General features: G+C 36.8%; 4 protein-coding genes and 1 long non-coding RNA gene across 7 annotated transcripts; 4 read left to right on the forward strand and 1 right to left on the reverse strand.

The window, feature by feature from the left end:
* The first annotated feature begins 296 nt into the window (after positions 1–296).
* On the forward strand, positions 297–4,270 carry LOC104711642 (uncharacterized). Its single transcript, XM_010428345.3, has 13 exons — positions 297–548; positions 786–944; positions 1,058–1,309; positions 1,420–1,539; positions 1,626–1,706; positions 1,882–1,977; positions 2,094–2,189; positions 2,305–2,358; positions 2,446–2,649; positions 2,734–2,859; positions 2,960–3,025; positions 3,119–3,418; positions 3,517–4,270. The coding sequence occupies exons 1-13, from the start codon at positions 486–488 to the stop codon at positions 3,988–3,990; spliced, it is 2,091 nt and encodes a 696-aa protein (XP_010426647.1). The 5' UTR covers positions 297–485; the 3' UTR covers positions 3,991–4,270.
* Positions 4,271–10,237: 5,967 nt separating this feature from the next.
* On the forward strand, positions 10,238–12,523 carry LOC104711643 (protein SHI RELATED SEQUENCE 1-like). The gene is made up of 2 exons (XM_010428346.2): positions 10,238–11,454; positions 11,893–12,523. The coding sequence occupies exons 1-2, from the start codon at positions 10,752–10,754 to the stop codon at positions 12,312–12,314; spliced, it is 1,125 nt and encodes a 374-aa protein (XP_010426648.1). The 5' UTR covers positions 10,238–10,751; the 3' UTR covers positions 12,315–12,523.
* Positions 12,524–14,735: 2,212 nt separating this feature from the next.
* On the reverse strand, positions 14,736–19,052 carry LOC147938918 (uncharacterized). Of its 3 annotated transcripts, none has more exons than XR_015565740.1 (7): positions 18,939–19,052; positions 18,031–18,399; positions 17,530–17,676; positions 16,809–17,319; positions 16,513–16,715; positions 16,383–16,433; positions 14,736–16,145 (listed from the first exon to the last, which is right to left on the reverse strand). It is a non-coding gene; the product is annotated as an uncharacterized LOC147938918 (long non-coding RNA). The 3 variants fall into 3 exon arrangements; XR_015565741.1 differs by having other exon boundaries at positions 16,536–16,715; positions 18,939–19,043; XR_015565739.1 differs by lacking the exon at positions 14,736–16,145 and having other exon boundaries at positions 16,308–16,433; positions 18,939–19,028.
* LOC104711644 (putative methyltransferase PMT27) lies at positions 15,089–18,618 on the forward strand. Its single transcript, XM_010428347.3, has 7 exons — positions 15,089–16,450; positions 16,527–16,676; positions 16,777–17,158; positions 17,227–17,401; positions 17,516–17,788; positions 17,892–18,086; positions 18,180–18,618. The coding sequence occupies exons 1-7, from the start codon at positions 15,089–15,091 to the stop codon at positions 18,385–18,387; spliced, it is 2,745 nt and encodes a 914-aa protein (XP_010426649.2). The 3' UTR covers positions 18,388–18,618.
* Positions 19,053–19,229: 177 nt separating the features above from the next.
* Positions 19,230–21,341, forward strand: LOC104711646 (GATA transcription factor 6). The gene is made up of 3 exons (XM_010428348.3): positions 19,230–19,610; positions 20,030–20,293; positions 20,391–21,341. Exons 2-3 carry the CDS (start codon positions 20,036–20,038, stop codon positions 21,060–21,062), a joined length of 930 nt encoding a protein of 309 aa, XP_010426650.1. The 5' UTR covers positions 19,230–19,610; positions 20,030–20,035; the 3' UTR covers positions 21,063–21,341.
* Positions 21,342–23,965: the final 2,624 nt, after the last annotated feature.

The raw sequence follows: 23,965 nt of genomic DNA on the forward strand, positions 1-23,965 counted from the left end.
TTAATAAAAACAAAATTTTAGTTTTTAAACGATAATATATCCCCACGGTGTACCGCGGGTGAATATCTAGTTTAATATATTATACAGATTTATAGATAAAACTCCTAAAACTAATCCCCGATTAATCCCTGATTTTAATCCGATTTTCCGATTAATCGCTAAACCCTCTCTCACCGCCCGACACGGGTTTAAACTAATTCTCTCAGAGGATATGTTTAACCGTTACAAGGATAGGAATATCTCGACTCTCACTCCTCGCGTGAAAATAAAACGACATAACGTTTCGGTCAACTATTAACGAAAAACGGCAGGCTGTGTAAAAAAAACGTCTGATAGTTTAATACGACGTAGTTTGGAAGTTGTCGACTCATCATCATCGCTCTTTCTTTAGGCTTTTTAGTTCTTGGGGGAGATTGGTGCTGCTACCTACTGATGCAAATCTGCCATTGATATACTCATTGATTCGTTCGAGAGGTTAGGCAAAGATGAGGAAACGCGATTTGGCAATTTTGATGCTTTCTGGGTTTGCTATATTCTTCACTCTTCAGGTGATTTACACATCAAATTAAATCGTCTTATTCTTACTCTTTCTTAATCCAAATTATAGCATAGAACTTCGAGAACCCTTGATCGATCTTTTTACTATAGCAAGTTTCGATTTTTCCTCTGTGGGTATAATTTTAAACTCCCAATTCAACCCATAAGTGATGGTTTTGTTAGCTAGGTTGTACAAATTTTTCAGATGGAATCATCTATTGATTGAGTTTGACTATTGTTTGCTGCAGCACGAGGGAGATTTTGCGTTTAAAGAAGCATGGTTTCATTTGTATGATGAGTACCCAGTCAAATACGAAGCTGATCGTCTCCCACCACCTATTGTTGCTGATCTTAATGGTGATGGTAAGAAGGAGGTTCTCGTTGCTACAAACGATGCTAAGATTCAGGTATTCCTATTTGTTTAAGTAAACATTTTTTCTGATTTCAATCAATGATGTGAGGCTTAATTGCTTATGCGTTTCTCTTGTTTTATGTTTTGCTGTTTTATGTGTTTGATTAGGTCCTGGAGCCTCATTACAGGCGTGTGGATGAAAGTTTTAGTGAAGCGAGAGTTCTTGCGGATATATCTCTTTTGCCTGATAAGATCCGTGTTGCGTCAGGGAGACGTGCTGTGGCAATGGCCACTGGTGTTATTGATAGGTACTATAAAGATGGGACTCCACGAAAGCAGGTTGTGGTCGTTGTTACCGCAGGTTGGTCTGTGCTTTGCTTTGATCACAACCTGAATAAGCTCTGGGAAACGAATCTTCAGGTTTTTTTTTTAATCTTCTTCATTCTTTGTCTAACGTTCCGTATAAATGTTTGCCTCCGTTCAGTAATATTAGTTCTCTTTTTTACTTACCTTTGTTCGTGGAATGATAGGAGGATTTCCCACATAATGCACACCATAGAGAGATAGCGATTTCGATAAGCAATTACACATTGAAGCATGGTGATACCGGTTTGGTTATTGTTGGTGGACGGATGGAGATGCAGCCATATGTATGTTGGAGGAAAAACATTCTTCTCTTGATTACCTATCTATCTTCCATATATTTATTATCAATATATTATTCTTTTCGTTTTAGAATCACATGGACCCGTTTGAGGAACTTGGCATGACAGCCAAAAATGCTGAGCAACACAGAAGAAGTGCTACTGAGAATCAGGTACGTCTACGTGATAGCTTCCTTGGACTGTTTCTTCGCTGTGTATATCTGTGACGCATATTCTCTAGAACTGAACATTTATGAAGAAAGAGCTACTCATTTGTAATTATACATATTCCACCGTGCATACGAACTGTGTTTGGACTGTTTAGAAGAATTTTAAGCTTCCTTTCAGGCCTCTGAAGATACTGGAGCGATAAACTTGCGTCACTTTTCTGTCTATGCATTCGCTGGCAAGACTGGCGTTCTTCGATGGAGTAAAAAGACTGATGTCAGTAATTTATTCTTTTTGGCCAACTTCTTTCTCCATATATTCCTTAACTACATTCTTACCTGCAATAAATTTGGTTGTAAGATTGATAGAATATTTTCTTTCTTCTCATCTAGGATGTTGAAGCTCACACATCAGATGCATCACAGTTAATTCCACAACACAATTACAAGCTTGATGTGCATGCTCTAAATAGCCGTCACCCAGGAGAGGTAAAACTAACTCGTTTTCCACTGATTACTGAGGGATATATTTAACCTTGTCGTAATTCTTTCTTAAGAGATATCTATTGCAATATCATAATTTGAAAGCTTTGCTGGACTGAAGTTTGAGTGCAGGGAATTTAGAGAATCAATTCTTAGCGTCATGCCCCATCACTGGGTAAGTCTTATGCCTCTTACTATGTACTTCGTTAGTGTAATATGCTTAGAAAAACTGTTTCAAAGTACATCGTTGTCTTTGCATCAGGACCGACGTGAAGATACATTATTGGAGCTTGCTCATTTCAGGCGACACAAGAGGAAAACATTGAAGAAGCAGGCTGGTAAGTCCACGGCTTATCCGTTTCACAAACCTGAGGAACACACACCCGCTGGAAAAGACTTGTCGAAAAAAATTCCAAAATTGATTGGGAAGGCTGCACGCTATGCTGGCTCGGCAAAATCCAAGAAGGTGAAGCTCTTATAAAACATAAACTACCCACATGAAGAATACCAATATTTGTTTATGATATAGGAAAGCAACATGTTGATGCAGGGCATGCAATACATTCCGACTATAACTAATTACACGAAGCTCTGGTGGGTACCTAATGTTGTTGTGGCTCATCAAAAGGAAGGGATTGAAGCTATTCATTTGCCTACTGGTCGAACTCTTTGCAAGGTAGGTCCTAGTAGCTATTCCTTTAGATCATGAACAAGCTTACTATTTCACGTACCCATTATATACTTTGTCAGCTTATTTGAATTCTTCCTGTCTCCAGCTTTCTCTACTTGAAGGTGGACTTCACGCTGACATAAACGGAGATGGCGTACTCGATCATGTCCAGGTACACACATCGGGCACTACTGCCACTTTCTGTTCATTGGCCTTTTTATGGATCTTCAGGTTAACGATCATAAATTCTGTGTGTTCACGGTAGACTGTCGGAGGCAATGTTGGAGAGAGAACTGTAGTGAGCGGATCAATGGAAGTGTTGAAGCCTTGCTGGGCTGTGGCAACCTCAGGCGTTCCCGTCCGCGAACAGCTATTCAACGTCTCCATCTGCCATCACTCCCCATTCAACTTCTTGCACTACGGAGATTATTCACGACACTTTGCCCAGGCAAGAGACACCTCTACTCTGGAGATTGCAACTCCCATTCTCATCCCCAGAGATGACGGACATAGACACCGCAGAGGAAGTCACGGAGATGTAATCTTCTTGACAAACCGTGGAGAGGTACTTTTTTACTTTCTATATATATGACGACCTGATCTCTTAATTTCTTGAACTTTGAATTTCGTATAATAATATAGCTCATCGCTGCTCCATATCAGGTGACATCATACACGCCTGATGTGCACGGCCACGACGCAGTATGGCAATGGCAGCTTCAGACAGAAGCCACGTGGTCGAATCTCCCGTCTCCATCAGGTTTAACTGAATCAGGGACGGTGGTCCCAACCCTGAAACCGTTCTCGTTGCGCATTCATGATAACCAGCCTATGATCCTTGCGGGAGGAGATCAAGCAGCGGTCATCATCTCTCCGGGAGGAAGTGTATTGGCTTCCATTGAGTTACCGTCTCAGCCGACTCATGCACTTGTCACTGATGACTTTTCGAACGACGGTCTAACGGATGTGATTGTGATGACATCAAATGGGATTTACGGGTTCGTTCAAACCAGACAGCCAGGGGCTCTGTTCTTCAGTTCGTTGGTGGGATGTCTCTTAGTAGTTATGGCAGTTATTTTCGTTACACAGCACTTAAACTCCATTCAAGGGAAGCCTCGACCTTCCTCTAGCTTTTGATAGACACCTCCTCATAGAGTTTTCTTCCTCTGGACAGAAGTTAAACCGGCCGGTCCGATTAGCAGCGCTTCACCCGAACCGGTTTTGGTAAACCAAACATGGAACTGTTATACCGGTGTAGATACAGTGCCTTATATCCTGGTTTCAGCTGTATAACTTAAATTTATACTATGTAGAATTCGAAGTAAACATGGTAGAGACGAGTGTAGGACTTAATGTTTCTTTCAATTTTGATGAATTGTTGTGACATTTAAATTAAAAGAAAACTTCAAAAAGAAAACAGATTTACTTTTCTTTCGAAATATATCGTAGTTAATTTTTTATCCTCGACACAAAGTTTAAGATACATTTTTTTTCATGGGACTCATCGTACAATTCGATATTTTAAAACAAAAGAAAACGAAATAGGTTAAGTAATAAATAGTAGGCTTAGCTTGGCAGTAATAATTGATGCAGCGATGTGGTTAAAAGTAATAGAATTTTGGACCACGCTAGTGGTAATAATATACTACTCAATTCTCAAATGGGAATGTGGGAGGCATGAGTGGCATAATGATTTACATAAAATCATAAATAATACTCCAAGCTACGAGAAGCCATCGTTCGTTATACAGCAACATATTGTATCAGACATTAAAGAAAAGGCGTGCATATGCCAAATTGCTTATTTTTTAAAAAATGTAAGAACCTGACCCAAAGTAAATTGATCTACCAACATTTTCTTAGTTTCACCATTATGATTTAGGTGTGCTATATGAGTTTATGAACATTATTATTTTAATGATTTGTCAAAACTGTATATAGCCTGTGAATTTAATAGTCGATATTTGGATATATATATTTATAGACAAACTAATTTATGAAAGATAAGAATGGAAATACATAGATTGAATGAGGAAGGAAGAAGGTGACGGGAAAAGCATATTTCTAATAAAAGCATGTAAAGAGGTTCACGAGATCACTTTATATGGGCACTACTCTATTTCCGTTCTCTTTTACGGCCCTTTTTATCCCTTCATTTACTTATGATCTCTATTACGTACGTTTTCCTAATAATTAAACTCACTTTTCGCCAGAAAAAATAAAACCCCCTCGATTGTCATATAGATGGAGAGTTCATCAGATTATTCAACCCACTCCCATAATTAATCAGTTTACAAGCTTCTATTTACCAACGTTTGTATGTATATGCATCATGCATGTGTGCGTACGTATTGTAAAACGAAAATCTTAACATAATTTACTTTAGTTTTACAAATTTAATCTTTGAACCCATTACTCCCATATCGTACGTACGTAGTTACGTACTAATGTAATACTATAGAAGTCTAACTGAAGAAGAAATAATCGTAGAGTTGTGGTCAGGAACAGTTAAATAAACAACATGTGTTTGATTTATATATGCCCTAATGAATGATCTAGCTAGGGTTTTGCAATTTCTTTAGAAGGTACAATAATAGAATAATGAAGAAAATTAGTGGTCCTTTTTTTGCAGCCTCTATGTGTGTTTTTTTTTCAACTTTGATCCACACCCTTGGTTTCTAGTGTGGGGACTTGTTATCAGCCACGATCACAACCGATCCGATCCACTGTCTGGCCATCTTTTTCCACATTCCATGGTCCAGCCCCTTCAGGTCGATCTTACTGGTTGGTTAGCCATTGTTGACCAAATTGATTTGGTTTGGGTTGGCTCGATCGGTGTTTCCTAACATAGACGAGTAACCATCATTATTGAGCGTGTATATATTTCACAGCATGTATGATACCTAAACAACAAGATGCAAACAAACATCGCCGTAAATGCTCTGAAAATATATTGTCAAAGAAGCAAACTCGTGTTATGATTTGTTTCATGAACTGATGAACATAACAGGATATGGTATATTCATCATGCTTAATATCGTTTTAACAGAAAAGTGTACATCCAAATATGTTTGAAATGTCATCCATCAACTATTTATTATATAGACTATGATTGATGAGCCGCTAAATCACATAATTACCGAATTATTTTTTAACATTTAAAGATCCTAGTAATAATTATACAAGACAAAGGAGGTTATGTCAGTTTGAAATTTTTTAGTTAAATCAATGTTTCTTTTTTCTCTATCATTTCATTCATATATGTTTTTTTTTTCTTTGATGATTTCATAGTGTTACCAATCAAATATACTATTGACTTTAATTGATGGAAAGTTTGGAAACTGATAAGGTGGGTCTAGTAATGCGAGTTGAAAAAAACCACGATACCTTTAATTATACCAATAACAAGCTAATAAGTTTTTTTTTATTGGTTAAAGAGAAGCTGATAATTAAGTTTGGTCTAATGAAACGTAAAATCAAATGACACAACAGTTTATAACGAGTGTATACGTGTATGCATGTGCATGACATGGTAAGACGCCATAACTTCAAACCTTGGGGACCCAAAAAGAATTCGATTGGTTGTTTACTTTTTTTAAGTTCTTAAATGAAGAAAATATACGATATTATACATAGAGAGATACATGTAAATATATAAATAAATGTATGTATACGAAGTGAAAGTGAAGTGGGGGCCAAATGGAAACACAATCCATGTGAAGAAGTTTCAGCTTCTGATTAGATATGGAATTGAAACGAAAGCGAGAGAGAGAGAGAAGACAGAGAAACAGAACATAACAGAAACGAAACCAAGTTTGCAACTTTACATTCTCCATCTTCTCACTCTCTGTCTACAATAACTACTCTTGCACCAAAGAGAATGTAAAAAGCTCATTTTTATGTATTGGCTTTTGCCTTGGAAACAAAATATGAAAAAAAGTAACCCACCTAATATTTTTCTTCTTTTATTTTTTTCTGTTTGTTTATTTGGGATTATAAAGGAATAGAAAATGGATATGTGGGAGCAATAAATGAGATGACAGTGAAAGCATGGCTCATTGTAGAAACACTGTTCTCTCCCTGTCTCTGTAAGAAAGATCTGTTAAGTAGCAGTGATGAGAAGCCACCAAACACTATACTCCAAAATCTCTCTCTACACTTAAAATAAATGCTTCAAACCAAAACAATGATGTTTAATTACATATTCCCTCCGTTTCAAAATATAGGATATTTTAAGCAAAGCACGCAGATTAAGAAGTTTTTACTTTTAATAAGTTCAACCAATCAGAAACAATACTGCATAATATAAACTACTAAACTAATCTAAAAGTTGCATTGAAATTTGAAAACATCCTATATTATAAAACAACAAACTTCTCTAAAACATCCTATATTTTGAAATGGAGGAAGTATAAATTATCTACAAAAGCAAATGTGTGCATGCCACTTTATATTGGTTAAAATATTTTATACAAATAGGTCGGTATAATTATTTGAATAAAATACGTTCCAAACGAAACCCTAACTTGGTTTCACGAAGATCTCTCAAGTGCTTAAATGCTCAAGTTAATTAACTCTTGCGAGTGAAGTTATATATGGTCAATTGTAGTAAAAGTCCTCGGGTGGTTTATACATACGTCGTATAAATGTCATAGTATACGTATGTTTGTGAGAATTAAATAGGGAACTAAGAATTAAAAGACAAAGAAAAAAAAGACAAAAAAAGACAAAAAAAAAAAAAAAAAAAGAGGAAGACAAGTTACACAACACAGGGCTCGAGAAGAGACAAGACTCTGCGGCTTCTACCCTTTTTTTGGGGACTCACTCTTCTTATCATTCACTCCCTCTCCTTTTCTCCTCCACGTCAACTCTGATTCCCACCATCCTACTATATTTTCTTAAATTATTTTATTTTCTTCTCAAATCAAAGACATTTGAGTATAATTCTCTCTCTTTTTTGTTTTTAATTACTACTATTATATACAGTATGTAGAATTAAGAAACCAATTATCAATATGTTTAGAATTATGTTCGAAACTCTCGTTATCATTGATTTTAGGTCGAGTATATCACTCATTCCTTTTTTTCGTAAAAATGAAATTTAATTTGAACTTCTTTTTTAACATCTTTGTACGTTATTTTCACACGTATATATATATATAGTCAAATGTCAAATTTACATGCTCTCTAGTTACTAGACGTAAGATTTCATATAGTATAAGAAAAGCTGGTACTAACTCCATGGAATTTGAAATTTATTTGAGGGAAGAAAAAGTTTTGTTGGCGATTTTGGAGTAACTGATGATTGACAGAAAGGGCCTGGAGAATTGAGTGATAAGCAATTTTGTTTTATATAAACACTTGTATCCCCAAATAAATTGATAATAATATATATAACGACTTTGAAAAAAGAGAATGTTATGAAGAGAAGAAAAAAAAAGAGTGGTTAGACTGAAAACGCGTGCAGAGAAGCCACACGGCACAGTCTTATTATCCCTTCTCTTCTTAATTAGGGTATCCCAAATTGTTCTCTGTTCTACACACTATTACAGTATCGCTTATATATTAATTATACAAATACTTTGTTATGCATACGTGCAATGTTGACATGTATAATAGTATATGTGTTAAGTGCTGTTTTGATAAGATCTTAAGTTTTGTCATAGTCCAAATCTACTACACAGATGCATAGGCTTCTCATATAAAATTTTATACAATTAGAAGTGTTTTTGTGAAACTCCGTTATGGAGTATATTTTATATGTTGGGTGCTGGTTGGTTCTTCTGCCTGAAACTATTATTCGGAAATGATGTTTATAATTATTTGACATTTATAGATTTGTAATGTAGCAAATAAAGAATAATACACTACGAGAGAGAGAGAAAAAAAAGGTCATTGTCTCGATTGTAATGTATCCATCACAGCCCCTTGAATTAATTGAACTCCTCTATTTATCTTCAAACTATATCGATATAGATTCATACACTGATTTAACCTAACCATAATCTTCAAATCAAAAAGCAATAAACATCATTCGATTTTTAACTTAAAATTATTGGATTTAGAAATTAAAATCAAGAAGCGGTACGGAAGGGAAGCATAGGGCGGCGAGACGGTGCTTTTAGCCTGTCTCAAAACTATTCACTATTCCCATTTTTGATCTTAAATATCTTGAAATGTCTAGTTTAACCTCTTCTACATTAGTCAACTCTCTCCACCCTTTTGGCAAATCCTTTCATAAACGTCCCCGTCTATAAGTTAACTTTTCTTTATGTCCTAACTTTTTTTTAAAAGAATTCGTATGACACCCATACATACTTCGCTAGATTTCGGATTTATCGTGACATAATATTTCGTGCCGTTATTCTCAGGCAATTCAAGGATATAAGTATAAAAAGACTCTGGTAATTATAATAATTAGGATCCATGATGCTCACGGCACGGGCGTAGAGATGTGTTTGTCTGTATATACTTGTATAAACATTAATATTTATACAAAGATAATGAAGTAACAACATAGGGCACCTCAACAGAATCGTACGTTTGTCTCTACAAAGTGAGAGTATGTTTACGTGCATTTTTATTTATATACTAAAGTATTATGATATACACTCCTACATGTTCATTTATACATAAATGTGTGTATAACATAATGTTTCTTGTTTCCTCGGAAACATGGACAAAAGCATCTGCTTTCCAGCTACAAAACTTTAGACACTTAATTTAAGCCACAGGTGCTCCCAAATTGATAGTATGATATTTAAAATAAGAAAAAGATTATGGGCATATGGATAATTAGGAAAATTATAATACTAATCAATGCCAATTAAAATAGTTAATCAATGCCGATAATTGGCATTTTGTTACTCACTTGTAAATTTGTAATCCAGTGTGATTTCTAAACCTTGAATCAACTTTTCAGGCATTTTTGACAATACTAATAATTTTGCAGTGTTTGTTACAATATAATTATACAAATGAAATAAAATGGACCTGTGGACACATTTGACAAGGTTTTGTAGTCAGTTCTAGTAGATGATGATGATTAGGAGGAGGGTCTAATTAAATACTAGGTCCCAAAATATAGAACTATCTTAGGATAATCAAAAATAGATTTCTGATACCGTAACGAATCAGTATTAGTCCAATTATTTTCTCCTTTTAAGGAAATATTTAGTTATTTAAACATTTCCACACAATTTTAAAATAAAATAAAATAAAATGGAAGCGTGTTTCCCGGAAGAAAAGGACAAAGAAGGGATAAATACATTTTGTGCCAACGTCGCAACATAACAACCGTCCGATCACAAACTGAGGTATATCAACGATAAGAGATGAAGTGTGGCCACTATTTTGGTAGCAAATAAAAGTGAGAATAGGAAGCAAAACTCATAAAAAGATACTATAAACAAGATAATATTTTTGCAAAATCTGGAAAAAAAGAAACAAAAGAAAACAAAGGAAGAAGAGATGAGAGAGGAGGAGACAGAGAATTAAATTAGAGGGATAGCAGAAGAGAGAGAGAGATTATTAAGGTCATGGCGGCGTTGCAGAGCGCAAGAAAGATGATTAAACCTCTCTGATCTCTCCTTCTTACTTCTTTACATCTCTGTGTGTGTTTCTTTAATACTCTCTCTTTCTCTCTCTCTCGTACCGACAAACAAGTTTTGCTTTTTATCAGAGTCTCAAGAAAAGCTATTCCAACTTCAATACAAACCCAGAGAATGAATTCAACCTAAAAAAAAAGCCCTAGTATTCCTCTCTAAGATCTAGAGTGAGCAAGTAAGAGAGAGTAGAAGCTAGAAAAAACAAAAAAGAGATAGGATCTTTGGTTTTTGGGTTTTGTTTCATTTTCTTGATTGGAGAGTGGTGGTTATGGGTGGTGGTTGTGAGGGTGAATGGCGGGTTTTTTCTCGCTAGACGGTGGTGGAGGAGGAGGCGGAGGTGGAGGTGGAGGAAACAACCAAGAAGATCACCGTAGCAACACTAACCCTCCTCCGCCTGTATCAGAGGCTTGGCTCTGGTATAGAAACCCTAACGCTAACGCAAACGCGAACGCGAACGCTCCTTCTTCTTCAAACGCTGCTGCTTTGGGAACACTTGAGCTATGGCAAAACCACAATCAACAAGACATCATGTTTCAGCATCAGCAGCAACATCAGCAAAGATTGGATCTCTACTCTTCTGCCGCAGGGTTAGGCGTTGGACCTAGTAATCATAGCCAATTCGATATCTCCGGCGAAACTTCTACCGCCGGCGCCGGAAGAGCTGCGGGGTTGATGATGATTCGTAGTGGTGGAGGGGGAGGAGGAGGAGGAGGAAGTGGTGGTGTGAGCTGTCAGGACTGTGGGAATCAAGCGAAGAAAGATTGTGCTCACATGAGGTGTAGAACTTGTTGTAAGAGCCGTGGCTTCGAGTGTCCTACTCACGTGAGGAGCACGTGGGTTCCTGCTGCCAAACGCCGTGAGAGACAACAGCAACTAGCTACGGTTCAGCCTCAAACGCAGCTACCTCGCGGTGAGAGCGTTCCCAAACGCCACCGTGAGAATTTGCCGGCAACTTCTTCCTCTCTTATCTGCACTCGCATACCTTCTCATTCAGGTATATGTCACTTCATTGTGATATATTTATTTATATTTTTAATTATTATAAGGTCGTAAAATAATGATATGCAAGCAGCATTTTTATAATTTATATAAGTAAACGAATTGGGATCAGCTTCAAGAACCAACAAAAACTCTATAATGACTATCAGAAATTTTCCTAAAATATGATTTTTTTTACTTTGTGATTTGAATTGTGAAAAAATACTGTATTGGAGTAAACACTGACTATTGGATTGACAGGAACAAGCTGTTCTCATCAATCTTGAAATCCGTGTTCTTTAATTTCTCTAATTCCTTGCTCTTTTTCCCCCGTATAATGAATTTTGGAAGAAAAAAAACGAATGTTAATGTTTTGTTCTATATGTATAATTAAAAAAACCATGCGATTACGTACCTCTTAAATTACATTTTTTTTTCTTTCTCTAAATTCTAGGGCTAGAAGTTGGTAATTTCCCGGCGGAGGTAAGTTCACCGGCAGTGTTTAGATGCGTGCGTGTGAGCTCAGTAGAAGATGGAGAAGAAGAGTTTGCTTACCAAACAGCTGTAAGCATTGGTGGTCACATTTTCAAAGGCATTCTGTACGACCACGGTCCTGGAAGTGGTGGTGGCGGAGGCTACAACGTTGTCGCCGCCGGTGAGAGCTCATCCGGTGGTGGTGGAGCTCAGCAGCTGAATCTCATAACAGCTGGCTCTGTGACGGTTGCTACCGCTTCTTCCTCTACTCCAAACCTTGGTGGTGGCATTGGCAGCACCTCTGCGGCTGCAGCCACGTACATTGATCCAGCCGCTCTCTATCCAACTCCAATCAACACATTCATGGCCGGTACACAATTCTTTCCCCACCCAAGATCATGATGATGAGAATCTGACATAAAGAAACATAACTCTTTTAAATTCTTAGAATAGAATTAGGGTTTATAAACGTTAATTGTCGGATCATGTTATATAAAAAAAAAAGGTTTGCAAGAAGTGGGGAAAGTGGTCTGTTTATGCTTCTCCTTCTTCTAGAGTCTCAAAAAGTTGTTGCAATTTTAGGGTTTTAAATGGAAATTCAATTCAAATAATATATACCATTGTCTTATTATATGATTTTGTGAGGATATGGATAGTGTTGTGCATATTATTTAAATGTTATGAGGACAATATAGCTCTTGTTGTCTGGATCTTTGGTTCATTAATGTGTCTGTTTCTTGTTTGTGTAACAAGCAACCTTAGAATCCGGGGATAATGTTTCTCATCTTTTGTATTTCTTAAAACCATTACTCATTAGTATAAGAATTCGTTACATGTGTACATATTATACACAACAATTTAATTTTTTTTTTCAACCATGGTTTTCGTTACGGCAGGATATGGTCTGCCCATCCCATGCATTTATTGGTTTCTAAAGTGTATTATTATTTGTTAGTTACTAGTAATTGATGTATGCCATAATTGACATGTGATAGAATCAGAGAAGGTGACTACATGAGTATATATTTATGTTACAAGAGCGACATGTATAGATGTGACATGGGGGTGCGTTCTACAATGTACGTTAATCCCAATTAGTTAATTCTCCATGCCCTCCATTAGTCTTTTGATTACTAAAAATGTTGTCAGGTTAAGTCTACACGTAGGTTTTAATTTATTTTTTCACATTTTATTTAGAAAATTACTACTAATACTCTTTTTTTTAACGTGTAGTACTACCATCAAGTGAATTTTTTATTTTATAATATGTTGTTTGATGATTTAAATGTAGCTTTCCTTAAAATAATAACAATAATCCCATTTGTCTTTATATAAAGTTAATAAAAATGTAATACTGTATAAGATAATTTTTAAAGTATATTGTAATTTGTAAGAGTATAATTAGATATAGTCTGCATGAAAAGTCTCAAACAGTATTTAATTTGAAGCGATGGAAGATTAATTTAGTTTTTATATAATTTCAAGCATAAATAACCAGAGATGAGATAAGGATAAACTATGATCATGAGTATTTTACGTTTCGTTAATATACACACATACAGATTAAGTTCATGATATATATCTTGAATGTTCATGTATGTTTAGACCTCCACACACACATAATATATAGAAATTGAGAGAGAGAGAGAGCTTTTGCAGATTCCCATGGTGGATGAGTAACCAATACTATAACACAATACGTATTAGGTAATTAATGAAAAACATGGAATGCAATGCCATCAATTTCAGAAGAACATATTTGGCTAGAAACCTATTTACTCCTCCTTTCTCTATTTTTCTTCAATTAATCCACTTTTACTCATTTAATTACAAAGAATCCCTTCTTTCATATTCTCGCATTTTGGTTTAGCTTTCTTGAAGTATTTAACATGTAATGATGTGTGTTATGTGTTATGGGAAGAAAATGTGGAACCGATCGATCGAAGAGATACAATTTTGAAATGTCATCATGGCTAGCATGGAGTGTTCGAATAGGACAGTGATAAAAAATCAAAATACGTTCGATTAATCGATATTGTTAGTTTACGTGTGAGTTTGTAGATTTGTGGAGTTGGTAAATTAGGTCCATTCGAATAGTGCTGCGGTCCAATCGGCCGACTCGTTCCGACTTTTACTCCCTGCCGTATCCCACAGCTTGTCATATATATCCCACAAATTTAATTCATTTTCATATAATATACAAAGTATAGTCCTATATATTTTTGTCCAAAAAAAAAAAGTCCTATATATTATGCTCTTATATATATATATATATATATATATATATAAATTGGACGTCTCTCATTTGGATATTTAATATTTTGAGAAGAAAGCCAAAAAAAGATAAAATGCTGGCAAAACCCGAAGCCTAAAAATCCAGAATTTGTCATTGTCCAACATTTATTAATCCAAAGCTTCAGGTTCCACTCAGAGATTAAAAAAAAAAAAGAAAAAAAGAAAAAAAAAGGAGAGTAGTATTTGGTTGTCTTTTGGACCTTTGGTGAAATTGGTGCATTGATGACAACAACCAAACTATACACATTTGCAATTTAGCAGGACGAAAATGAGACAACTGGGATATAGTGGACCAATAAACAGAACACATGTGTTAACGACAGGCTGACATTTGAGTTATGTGTTTTCGTGGGGAGAGAACCGAACCAACTGGGATTGCGAAGCTCAAGCCTCAAGGTCCACAACACTAACAACAGAATTCAATCAAACGGTTTTTGTAATTCTTTTTTTCTGTAGATTATATGTTTTGATCATTATAGCCAAAATAATGAGTATTTCAAAACTATATTGAATCAATCAAAACTCATATTAAACAACCTTAGAATCCATTTATATAAAAAAAGAACGATCTTGCATGCCATGTTTTAATATTTCCTTGACTAGGCGTTACCACTTACCAGTAGTTTAGTTACATGGCTTTTTAAAATTTTCATGGACAACAAAATATGAGGGAGACACAGAGACCATATCTAAATTTAGAGACACGAAATTGAAAGTCCCCATGTCCGACTCTGTAGGATCTTTGATCCAGTCTTGTCTCTTCACAACCTCTCTTTCTCTTCTTTTTCTTCTATTTTTACTTCCTTCAACTCCCATTTTACTCCTTCATTTTCTTTTCTTTCTTTCTTTCTTTCTCCTCAGTATACGTAAGACAGGAAAAGATGGCATTTGGGAAGGGACGTGGCAACAAGCGAGCTTCGACGTCTTCCTATGCGTCGACCATTACAATGATCATCTTTGTGGCTCTATGTGTTATCGGTGTGTGGATGCTTTCTTCCAACTCTGTTATTCCACCGCAGATCACACAAGGTTCCACTCGAACGGTCGTCTCAGAGACGGAGAGGAGTGATGTGTCTGCCTCTTCAAACGGTAACGATGAACCCGAACCCACAAACAAAGAGTCTGAAGAGCAACCGGCATTCGAAGACAATCCGGGAAAGCTTCCAGAAGATGCCGTTAAGTCTGAAGACGAGCAGCGGAAGTCAGCCAAAGAGAAGAGCTCAAAGGCAGGAGGAGAAGAGGGAGGAGGAAGACAAACTGATCAAAAACAAGAAAACCAACATAAGGATGAAAAGCTTTCCGAGGAGAGAGAGAAAGATAATGGAAAAGAGAACAAGGTGGTGCAAGAGAATGATGATGGTCAGGTGAAACAAGTGGTCAAGGAGTTTGAGAAGGAACAGAAGGAACAGCGAGACGAGGATGCTGGGACTCAATCTAAAGGAACTCAAGAGCAAGAGCAAGGACAGGGGAAGGAACTGCAGGATGTGGAACAAGGAAAGAAACAAGGGCAAGATATGGAGCAAGGAACCAAACAAGGGCAAGAGCAGGATTCAAATGCAGACGTGACATTCACAGATGCAACCAAACAAGAACAGCCTATGGAAACGGGGCAGAGCGAGACATCAGACAACAACAACTCAAAGAATGAAGAAAATGGACAGCAACAACAAGAGGAACAAAACTCCGGGAATGAGGAAAACGGACAACAAAACGAGGAGAAGAACTCGGTTAGTGAAGAAAACGGGAAGGAAGAGAAGAGCATGAAGGATGAGAATGGCCAGCAGGAAGAACATAACACAGCAGAAGACGAAAGCGGAAACAAAGAAGAACAGAGAACATCTAAAGACGACAACATGGAGCAACAAGAAGAGCAGAAAGATGAGAAAAGACAAGAGGGGTCAGAAGCGAGTGGGTTTGGCTCTGGAATACCCAAAGAATCTGCGGAATCACAAAAGTCATGGAAGAGTCAAGCAACAGAATCTAAAGACGAGAAACAAAGACAGACATCTGAATCAAATACTGTAGAGCGTATAATGGATGGAAATGCATGGGTGTTGTGCAATGCAACTGCAGGTACTGACTATATACCATGCCTAGACAATGAAGAAGCAATAAAGAAACTACGGAGTAGAAGACATTTTGAGCACAGAGAGAGACATTGCCCAGAAGACCCACCATCGTGTCTTGTCCCCCTTCCAGAAGGATATAAGGAGTCCATCAAGTGGCCTGAAAGCAGGGACAAGGTAAAATATTCTATTCGAATAAGTTTTCCATCAAGTGAAATTGGATAGAAATGTTAACTCACATATGATCTAGTAGATATGGTACCACAATGTCCCACACACAAAGCTAGCAGAGGTGAAAGGACATCAGAATTGGGTGAAGGTTACTGGCGAGTTCTTGACGTTTCCCGGTGGTGGTACACAGTTCATCCATGGAGCTCTCCATTATATTGATTTTGTTCAGCAGGTGAACTCATTTCTTGATTTCAGTATTAACGTTATAAAACTGCACCAAGTATAGATAGAAAATTTCATTAAATATAATGCTTCTTTTTTTACTATGGCAGTCTTTGAAGAACATTGCGTGGGGAAAACGTACTCGAGTCATATTGGATGTTGGATGTGGAGTAGCGAGCTTCGGTGGTTTCCTCTTTGAAAGAGATGTTATAGCCATGTCTCTAGCACCAAAAGATGAACACGAGGCTCAGGTCCAGTTTGCTCTTGAAAGAAAGATTCCAGCCATTTCTGCTGTGATGGGCTCTAAACGACTGCCATTCCCGAGCAGAGTATTTGATCTTATCCACTGTGCACGTTGCAGAGTCCCATGGCACAATGAGGGCGGTATGCTTCTTCTGGAACTTAATCGGATGCTTAGGCCAGGAGGTTATTTTGTGTGGTCAGCAACTCCAGTCTACCAGAAGCTTGAAGAAGATGTTCAAATCTGGAAAGGTAAAGTCTGAACTAACGTTCTCCTTGTTGTTTGTTTCATTAGAGCTGACATTTCTCGAGTTATGTAGAAATGTCCGCGTTGACAAAATCCTTGTGCTGGGAACTTGTGACAATCAACAAGGATAAGCTCAATGGTGTTGGTGCTGCAATCTACCAGAAACCTGCAACAAATGAATGCTATGAGAAAAGAAAGCACAACAAGCCTCCGATGTGCAAAAACAACGACGATGCAAATGCTGCCTGGTATGATTGATTCCACAATATGCAAACATAACAAAAACTAAAAGTAAGAATTGAAAAAAAACTTAAGGCAGTAATAGAAACGAAGAAGTCTCAATACTTGAATGCAAATTTCAGGTATGTGCCCTTACAAGCATGTATGCATAAAGTACCAACCAATGCGGTCGAGAGAGGGAGCAAGTGGCCTGTGAACTGGCCCCGTAGGCTTCAAACACCTCCTTATTGGTTAAACAGCTCTCAAATGGGGATTTATGGGAAACCAGCTCCACGAGATTTCACTACAGATTATGAACATTGGAAACATGTTGTAAGCAAAGTATACATGAATGAAATAGGAATCAGCTGGTCTAATGTGAGGAATGTAATGGACATGAGAGCTGTCTACGGAGGGTAAGGAAGCATCAACAGAAGAAAACTACAAAAGATTCAAACAAAAAATCTCAGTCACCAAAACTAAACCTTTTGTTTTCTAACTACAATGTCAAAAATGCAGATTTGCAGCAGCTTTAAAGGACTTGCAAGTGTGGGTCATGAATGTAGTCAACATAAATTCACCAGATACACTACCTATAATCTACGAAAGGGGTCTATTCGGAATATATCATGACTGGTGTGAGTCTTTTAGCACATACCCTCGAAGTTACGATCTCTTGCATGCAGATCATCTTTTCTCCAAGTTGAAAGCAAGGTAAAAAGACAAAGCTGTAACTCATATCCACCCTTTTTAGGTAACTTTGATCAGCAATCTTGAAAAAAATTATCTGTTTTCCTTTTGAAAAAGGTGCAACCTAGTTCCAGTAATGGCAGAAGTGGATAGAATAGTAAGACCAGGAGGTAAACTCATAGTTCGTGATGAGTCAAATGTGATAAGAGAAGTTGAGAATATGTTGAAGTCATTGCATTGGGATGTTCATCTAACTTTCTCCAAACACCAAGAAGGAATATTAAGTGCCCAAAAAGGATTCTGGAGACCAAATACTTCTCAATGATAAGTTCAGAATCTGCATTCGAAAATAGCAGAAGCATTATAATGCATTTATCACACCCATATATATATATATCTATAATCCCAAAAAAGATTCTTGCTTGTTGCAAGAATTGGATAAAGAATTGTCCAGTATAAGCAATAGTGTTAGTAGTCTTCTTAAACTATAGACTAATTAGAACAACTTTTTTTTCCGGCTTCTACACATTGTTCTTTATAAACATGGTTACAATGATCTTCTTCTCTTCTCTTGTTAACTTATCTTGTTAAAGGCTATGACTTTGAATCATTCACTCGGGAAAATCAAACAAGTAGAAACATAGCAGTAGTGAAGAAGAGAGTATGATGGTTTATAAACTGATCAAGATTTTATCATAAGCATACGACAAGCCCAATTCACACCAAATTCAACATATACTACTCAACTTCTCTTATCACGTTTGGACTAATGCATAAACATATTAAGGATTAAAGCAGACATGAAACCAAAAAATTTGAATCTTAAGAAGATCAAATATTAATGCAATAGAGAGGTAAGAAAGAAGAGAATCTGACATAATGGGGCAGTAAGAGTTGTAGAAGATGGTGTTCGTTCTGTACATTTGAAGCTTCTTCGTCATTCGCAATCGCCGAATACGGTAGTACAACCCGTTTTGAATTGAAGAAGCCATTGTATAATGTCTTAATGATACGTTTAAAGTCGTAAAATTTTAGAAAGCCCAGCCCACTTTTGGGTATTATATTGTTAAAACTTGCCAAAACGGCACCGTTGAGCTCGTATTCATCTCTAGTTTCCTCCACTTTCCCAGTAAAACGTATACGCTTTTCGAACTTACAAAAAAAAAAGTACAGATTTTTATACGTTTTTGCCAATTGGGTAAAAAACTTCTCCACCAAAGAATAAAATTAATACTCTTTTTTTTTTTTTTTTTTTCCTCTTTTAATCTTTAGAAAAAAAATGGATTGGGTTCTTGGGAAAAGGAAGATTGAGAAATAAGAAAGGAACGAAAGAAAAAAAGAGAACCGGGCACTTTTTATTTAGTACGAGTAGTAGAGGGGAGAGGGCTTGGGGGGGGGCACTATCTCATATTCAATGCTTTACCAAACTCACCTCTTCTTCTAAATATTCATTCACACTTTACCACCACCACCACTACTACCCTTCCTTCTTCTTCACCGACTTATCTCATCTCCTCTCTCTCACTCTCTCTGTGTCTCTCGTCTCAGGTAAATTCCAATTTCTTCTCCAATTTCTAGGGTAAAAATGAGAATCTTTTTTTTCAGAGGGTTATTTCGTCGTCGCATTGTAGTAGTAGTACCCACTGGTTTGAAATTGACATGAAAAGAATAAAACTTTTACTTTGTTTCTGTCTTGTGACTTGTGAGAGACTTATTATTAGTCAAAAATCATGGTTCGTTCTTTCCAAAGTTATGGTTCTTCTTTGGGCTTTTCATTTTTATTTTTATTTTTTTTTCTGTTTTCAATTGGGAAATTAAAAGGAACGGTTTTTTTTTTTTTAATTTTCCGGGGGGAGTTTTTTAAGTTTTAAGATAAAATTTTGGTGAGAGTTTTTGATATCTCTCTGAGGAGGAACCAATATTAAAAAAAATTAGGTTTTTTTTTTTTTTTTTTTTGTTTTGATAAGGAAAAAATGGAGAGTGTTGTTGAATTGGCTTTGAAGAACAGTAGTAAAACCCTCACCAACAGCGGCGCTCTAAATGGCGATGATTTCTCCGTCGACGACTTGCTCGACTTCTCTAACGAAGACGACGAAGACGCTCTCGTTGAGGATGAGACTGGCTTGAAGAAACCCCAACGAAAAAGAGGACTCTCGTCTGACGAAACTACCCTTCACTTGACCAACGATTTCTCCGCCGTCGATTTCCCCACCACCGAGCTCGCCGTTCCGGTAATTTTACAATTTCGTTTTCTTTTTTCTCATTTTCACAAACTTTAATTATCCGTAAAATTGAAATGTTGTTTTTTTTTTGGGGGGGTTGGTTTAGATGGATGATTTAGCGGAACTTGAATGGTTATCAAATTTCGTAGACGACTCTCTCACTCCGTATTCCTCGTTTGCTCCGACGAAGAAACCGGTTTGGTTAACCGGAAATCGAATACGTTCTGTACCACCACCGGTTAAGGAGGAAACCTGTTTCAAAGCGCCTCCACCTCCGGTTCAAATCAGGCCCAAACGAGCCAGAACCGGAGTCACCTACTGGTCTCATGGTTCACCGGCGTCATCTTCGAGCTCTGCGTCGTCGTCCTCGTCTTCCTCTGGTCTTCCTTCAAGCCCTCTATGGCTCTCCGGTTTTGAGTTGGATTTGCTTGACGAACCAAGGGTTAAGAAACAGAAGAAGACGAAGAAATTAGCTGATCAGACGCTAATGCAGACGCGGCGGTGTGGTCATTGCGGCGTTCAGAAAACGCCTCAGTGGAGAGCAGGACCAATGGGAGCGAAGACGCTGTGTAACGCGTGTGGTGTGCGTTTCAAATCTGGTCGGTTATTTCCCGAATACAGACCCGCTTGTAGCCCGACGTTTTCCAGTGAGCTTCACTCAAACAACCACCGTAAAGTCATTGAAATGCGTCGGAAGAAGGAGACCTCCCAAGAAGAAGGTGATGATGATGAAACAACCGGTTTGAACCAAACGGTTCAGGCTATACCGAGTTTCTGAAGATTTATTAAACCAGAATTAGGATTCGACCCGGTTCAGATTTAGCAACAGTTTAGTTTTCTCATTAGCTATTATATTGCGTTTATTATGTTAAAAGGATTGATTTTGGTTATGTATGGTTTCTTTTTAAAAACATGGGTTTTGTTCGTTGTTTAGTCGCACTAGGTTTTTTAGAGTTCAGTAAACTCTTAAGATTGTTACTTTATGATCTCGTTGGTTTCTTTTCTATTTTGTAATCTCTGGTAGACTGATGGTAATTATTAAAGCTCCAATTGAATCCCTTATGGATTTTGAATGAGAAAAGCCAAATTAAGAGGAGGCTTGAATATAGGGTTAGTACTTAAGTAGTAAACTCCATAGTATAGTTTGTTGCTGTTGTTGTTACTTGGTATTATCCATCACATATTTTGTATTTATAAAATTGACATGACTGAGAATTGGAAAATGAAAATTACTTTGAAAGTCGTACTGGGCACACTCTCATATTTTTTGACTAATTTATTACTCTGCGTATTTTTGGAGGTTGAATACGACTTCCAGTGACGTGCAATATATCCAATTTTTGCAATATAATTAGATTCGTTGACCATATCTTTTGAGATTATCACGATATTACTATCATATTACCCAAATATTATTATATAGACTTTTCGTTGTTTAAATTACCAAGCTTTTACGTGTCTCGGTTTTTTGAATGCTGCATACTATGTAACTATTTGGTATATAATTCCTATAAATGTACAAAGTTAAACAATTAATTTATCAATTTTTTGATAATATAAGATAATGCAATGTAAGATTACGTACTAGTTTTGTGTGTATTACCGCCATATGCCATTCTTTAAATGGGATCAAACTTGCGTAATGCATTTGAAAATATTCTTTTCTACTATGATCTCTCACCCCATGTTTTCATCTTTGTGAAGGAGTAGCCCGAGACGTATGTTAAGGTTTGTCACCGCCAAACACGTAATAGTATTCCACAAGGAAGCTTCCTTGCTAGTAGTAGTACCCATTCCCAAGTTTAGTGGATGTAGACTAAAGATGTAGCTAGGGGGCTTAAATTCTTAGATTAGATGAGATGTGGTTCATCTATCTAGTACTGATATATACAACTAGAAGTGTAACATTGCCTTTGTCACAAGAAAGTTGTATTGTATAAATATCAGATAGAAGTGTCACATCTCTAAGAAGTTAAAACCTTTATTGTCCTTTGCTTCTATAGTTCCACGCTAAACTTGGGAATCAGTAATTGCAGAAAAGTTTTCTTGCCAAAGTTGCACTGCGTGTTTGCGTGGAGACCAATCCTATAACATTTGTCTTGTACCCCTACATTCTCGAGTAAACTCTTCATTCCAGCACCGGTTTAGACGTACGTAATACGTAGTTGCAGTTTCAGATTTTAGTAACTGGACCAGTTTTAGTTTAGAATTTATATATATATATATATATATATATATCGTTTTGTTTCGCATTTACATTGTCAGTTTTCTCTGAATAACTTTAAATGTTATATCTACATTTAAAACATAACTCTCTTTTTTCCACTAACAATTTGAATATTTGAATGGGTATGGTATCATGTGTAAAAACGAAGATGCAGCCAATATTGAAAAGAACTTCTTTTCTTTTTAAGAATCACTTAAACAATCTTACAAGATACGTTTAATCAGATTTACACACATTCAACACGACTTGCCACTGACCAATTCTTAATCTAACCAAAATCCCTAAGAACCCTAAAAGCTTTCTCGCTTAGTTCTCTAAAATTCTTCTTCAACGGCCAAACAACATGTTTTGCCTAATAACACAATATATAGGAACCCTCCTATGACCTACTTTCCTAAATAAGGATAAGTCCAAATCTTCAAATCAATATGATAATATCTTGAAACAATATCCACGTCATCCAATATCCGTGACTCCTCCAAGACGCGTAAATATCTTCCAGAGACCTACAACACAGCCTTGTAGCACCAGAACGTCTTCATGCTTTCATTCTCCCCCTTTTTATCTGAATGTGACAACTCAAGCTTTAGATGTGAACAGTACTAGAATCTTCTCAAAACCATAAGCCTCAACCACATTCAGCCACAACATCACTATCATCACCAATATCATCATCTCATCATACTCCCCCAGCGTGAGTGCACATTCATATAAAAACAAGGATGAAGACATATATGCAGAGAGACACAACAAGCTTCCTATCATGCCTTGTACCAAAAATAATCCTCAAGAGCTTTTATAATGTTATTAGGTTCAACCTGTGAAACAAAACAATGTTGCAGCACTCCTTGAGAATTCAGCTGAACATGACGAACGGTTTGCTCAACAAATGCAACTGCAGCAGACTGATTCTTATGACCTTGCAACTGTTTAGATGTAGCTAAGACTCCTGATGATTCATCATTCCAATCATTTCTATTGGATCTTGTTGATTCAGTTGTCACTTTTTCTTGTACAGGTGGTTCTGCAACATAATTCTGTAGAACGTGAGGTTCAACCCCAACATCATCTTCAGTGACTATCTTCGAGAAATTGCAACATAGGTTGATTTCCTCAGTTTATTTGCAACCTTGATCATAATTTGTCTCATCATTCTCGAAATTTTTATTGTACAAATCCTTTTTAGCCACCCAGACTCTAGAAAAATGAAAGGGATCAATAAAACACTTTCTTGCCATCCAAAGCTCCTTGATCTTGTTCTTAAACTTGTAACAGAAAGATCTCACATGACCACTTTTACCACAATGAAAGCATTCATAAACCCTTCGTCCTCGCTTGGATTTAGTCCAACCTTTTCGCTCACGAGAAGATATATGTTGATGTCGTGTGTTCTGGGTTGGTGCTACAGAGACCTTCTGTTGTACCACTTTTTCCAGAATATTTGACTCAGCTTC

This window comes from Camelina sativa, chromosome 9, assembly GCF_030686135.1.
Source record: "Camelina sativa cultivar CO46 ecotype springtype chromosome 9, ASM3068613v1".
Classification (NCBI taxonomy): domain Eukaryota; kingdom Viridiplantae; phylum Streptophyta; class Magnoliopsida; order Brassicales; family Brassicaceae; genus Camelina; species Camelina sativa.

Coding starts and splice junctions, on each gene's coding strand:
- LOC104711644 (XM_010428347.3), top strand. CDS start 15,089: ATGGCATTTGGGAAGGGACGTGGCAACAAGCGAGCTTCGACGTCTTCC. Junction 17,402..17,515: donor GACGATGCAAATGCTGCCTG/GTATGATTGATT, acceptor TGCAAATTTCAG/GTATGTGCCCTTACAAGCAT. Junction 18,087..18,179: donor TTCTCCAAGTTGAAAGCAAG/GTAAAAAGACAA, acceptor CTTTTGAAAAAG/GTGCAACCTAGTTCCAGTAA.
- LOC104711646 (XM_010428348.3), top strand. CDS start 20,036: ATGGAGAGTGTTGTTGAATTGGCTTTGAAGAACAGTAGTAAAACCCTC. Junction 20,294..20,390: donor CCACCGAGCTCGCCGTTCCG/GTAATTTTACAA, acceptor GGGTTGGTTTAG/ATGGATGATTTAGCGGAACT.
- LOC104711643 (XM_010428346.2), top strand. CDS start 10,752: ATGGCGGGTTTTTTCTCGCTAGACGGTGGTGGAGGAGGAGGCGGAGGT. Junction 11,455..11,892: donor TCGCATACCTTCTCATTCAG/GTATATGTCACT, acceptor TCTAAATTCTAG/GGCTAGAAGTTGGTAATTTC.
- LOC104711642 (XM_010428345.3), top strand. CDS start 486: ATGAGGAAACGCGATTTGGCAATTTTGATGCTTTCTGGGTTTGCTATA. Junction 945..1,057: donor CAAACGATGCTAAGATTCAG/GTATTCCTATTT, acceptor GTGTTTGATTAG/GTCCTGGAGCCTCATTACAG. Junction 1,978..2,093: donor GATGGAGTAAAAAGACTGAT/GTCAGTAATTTA, acceptor CTTCTCATCTAG/GATGTTGAAGCTCACACATC.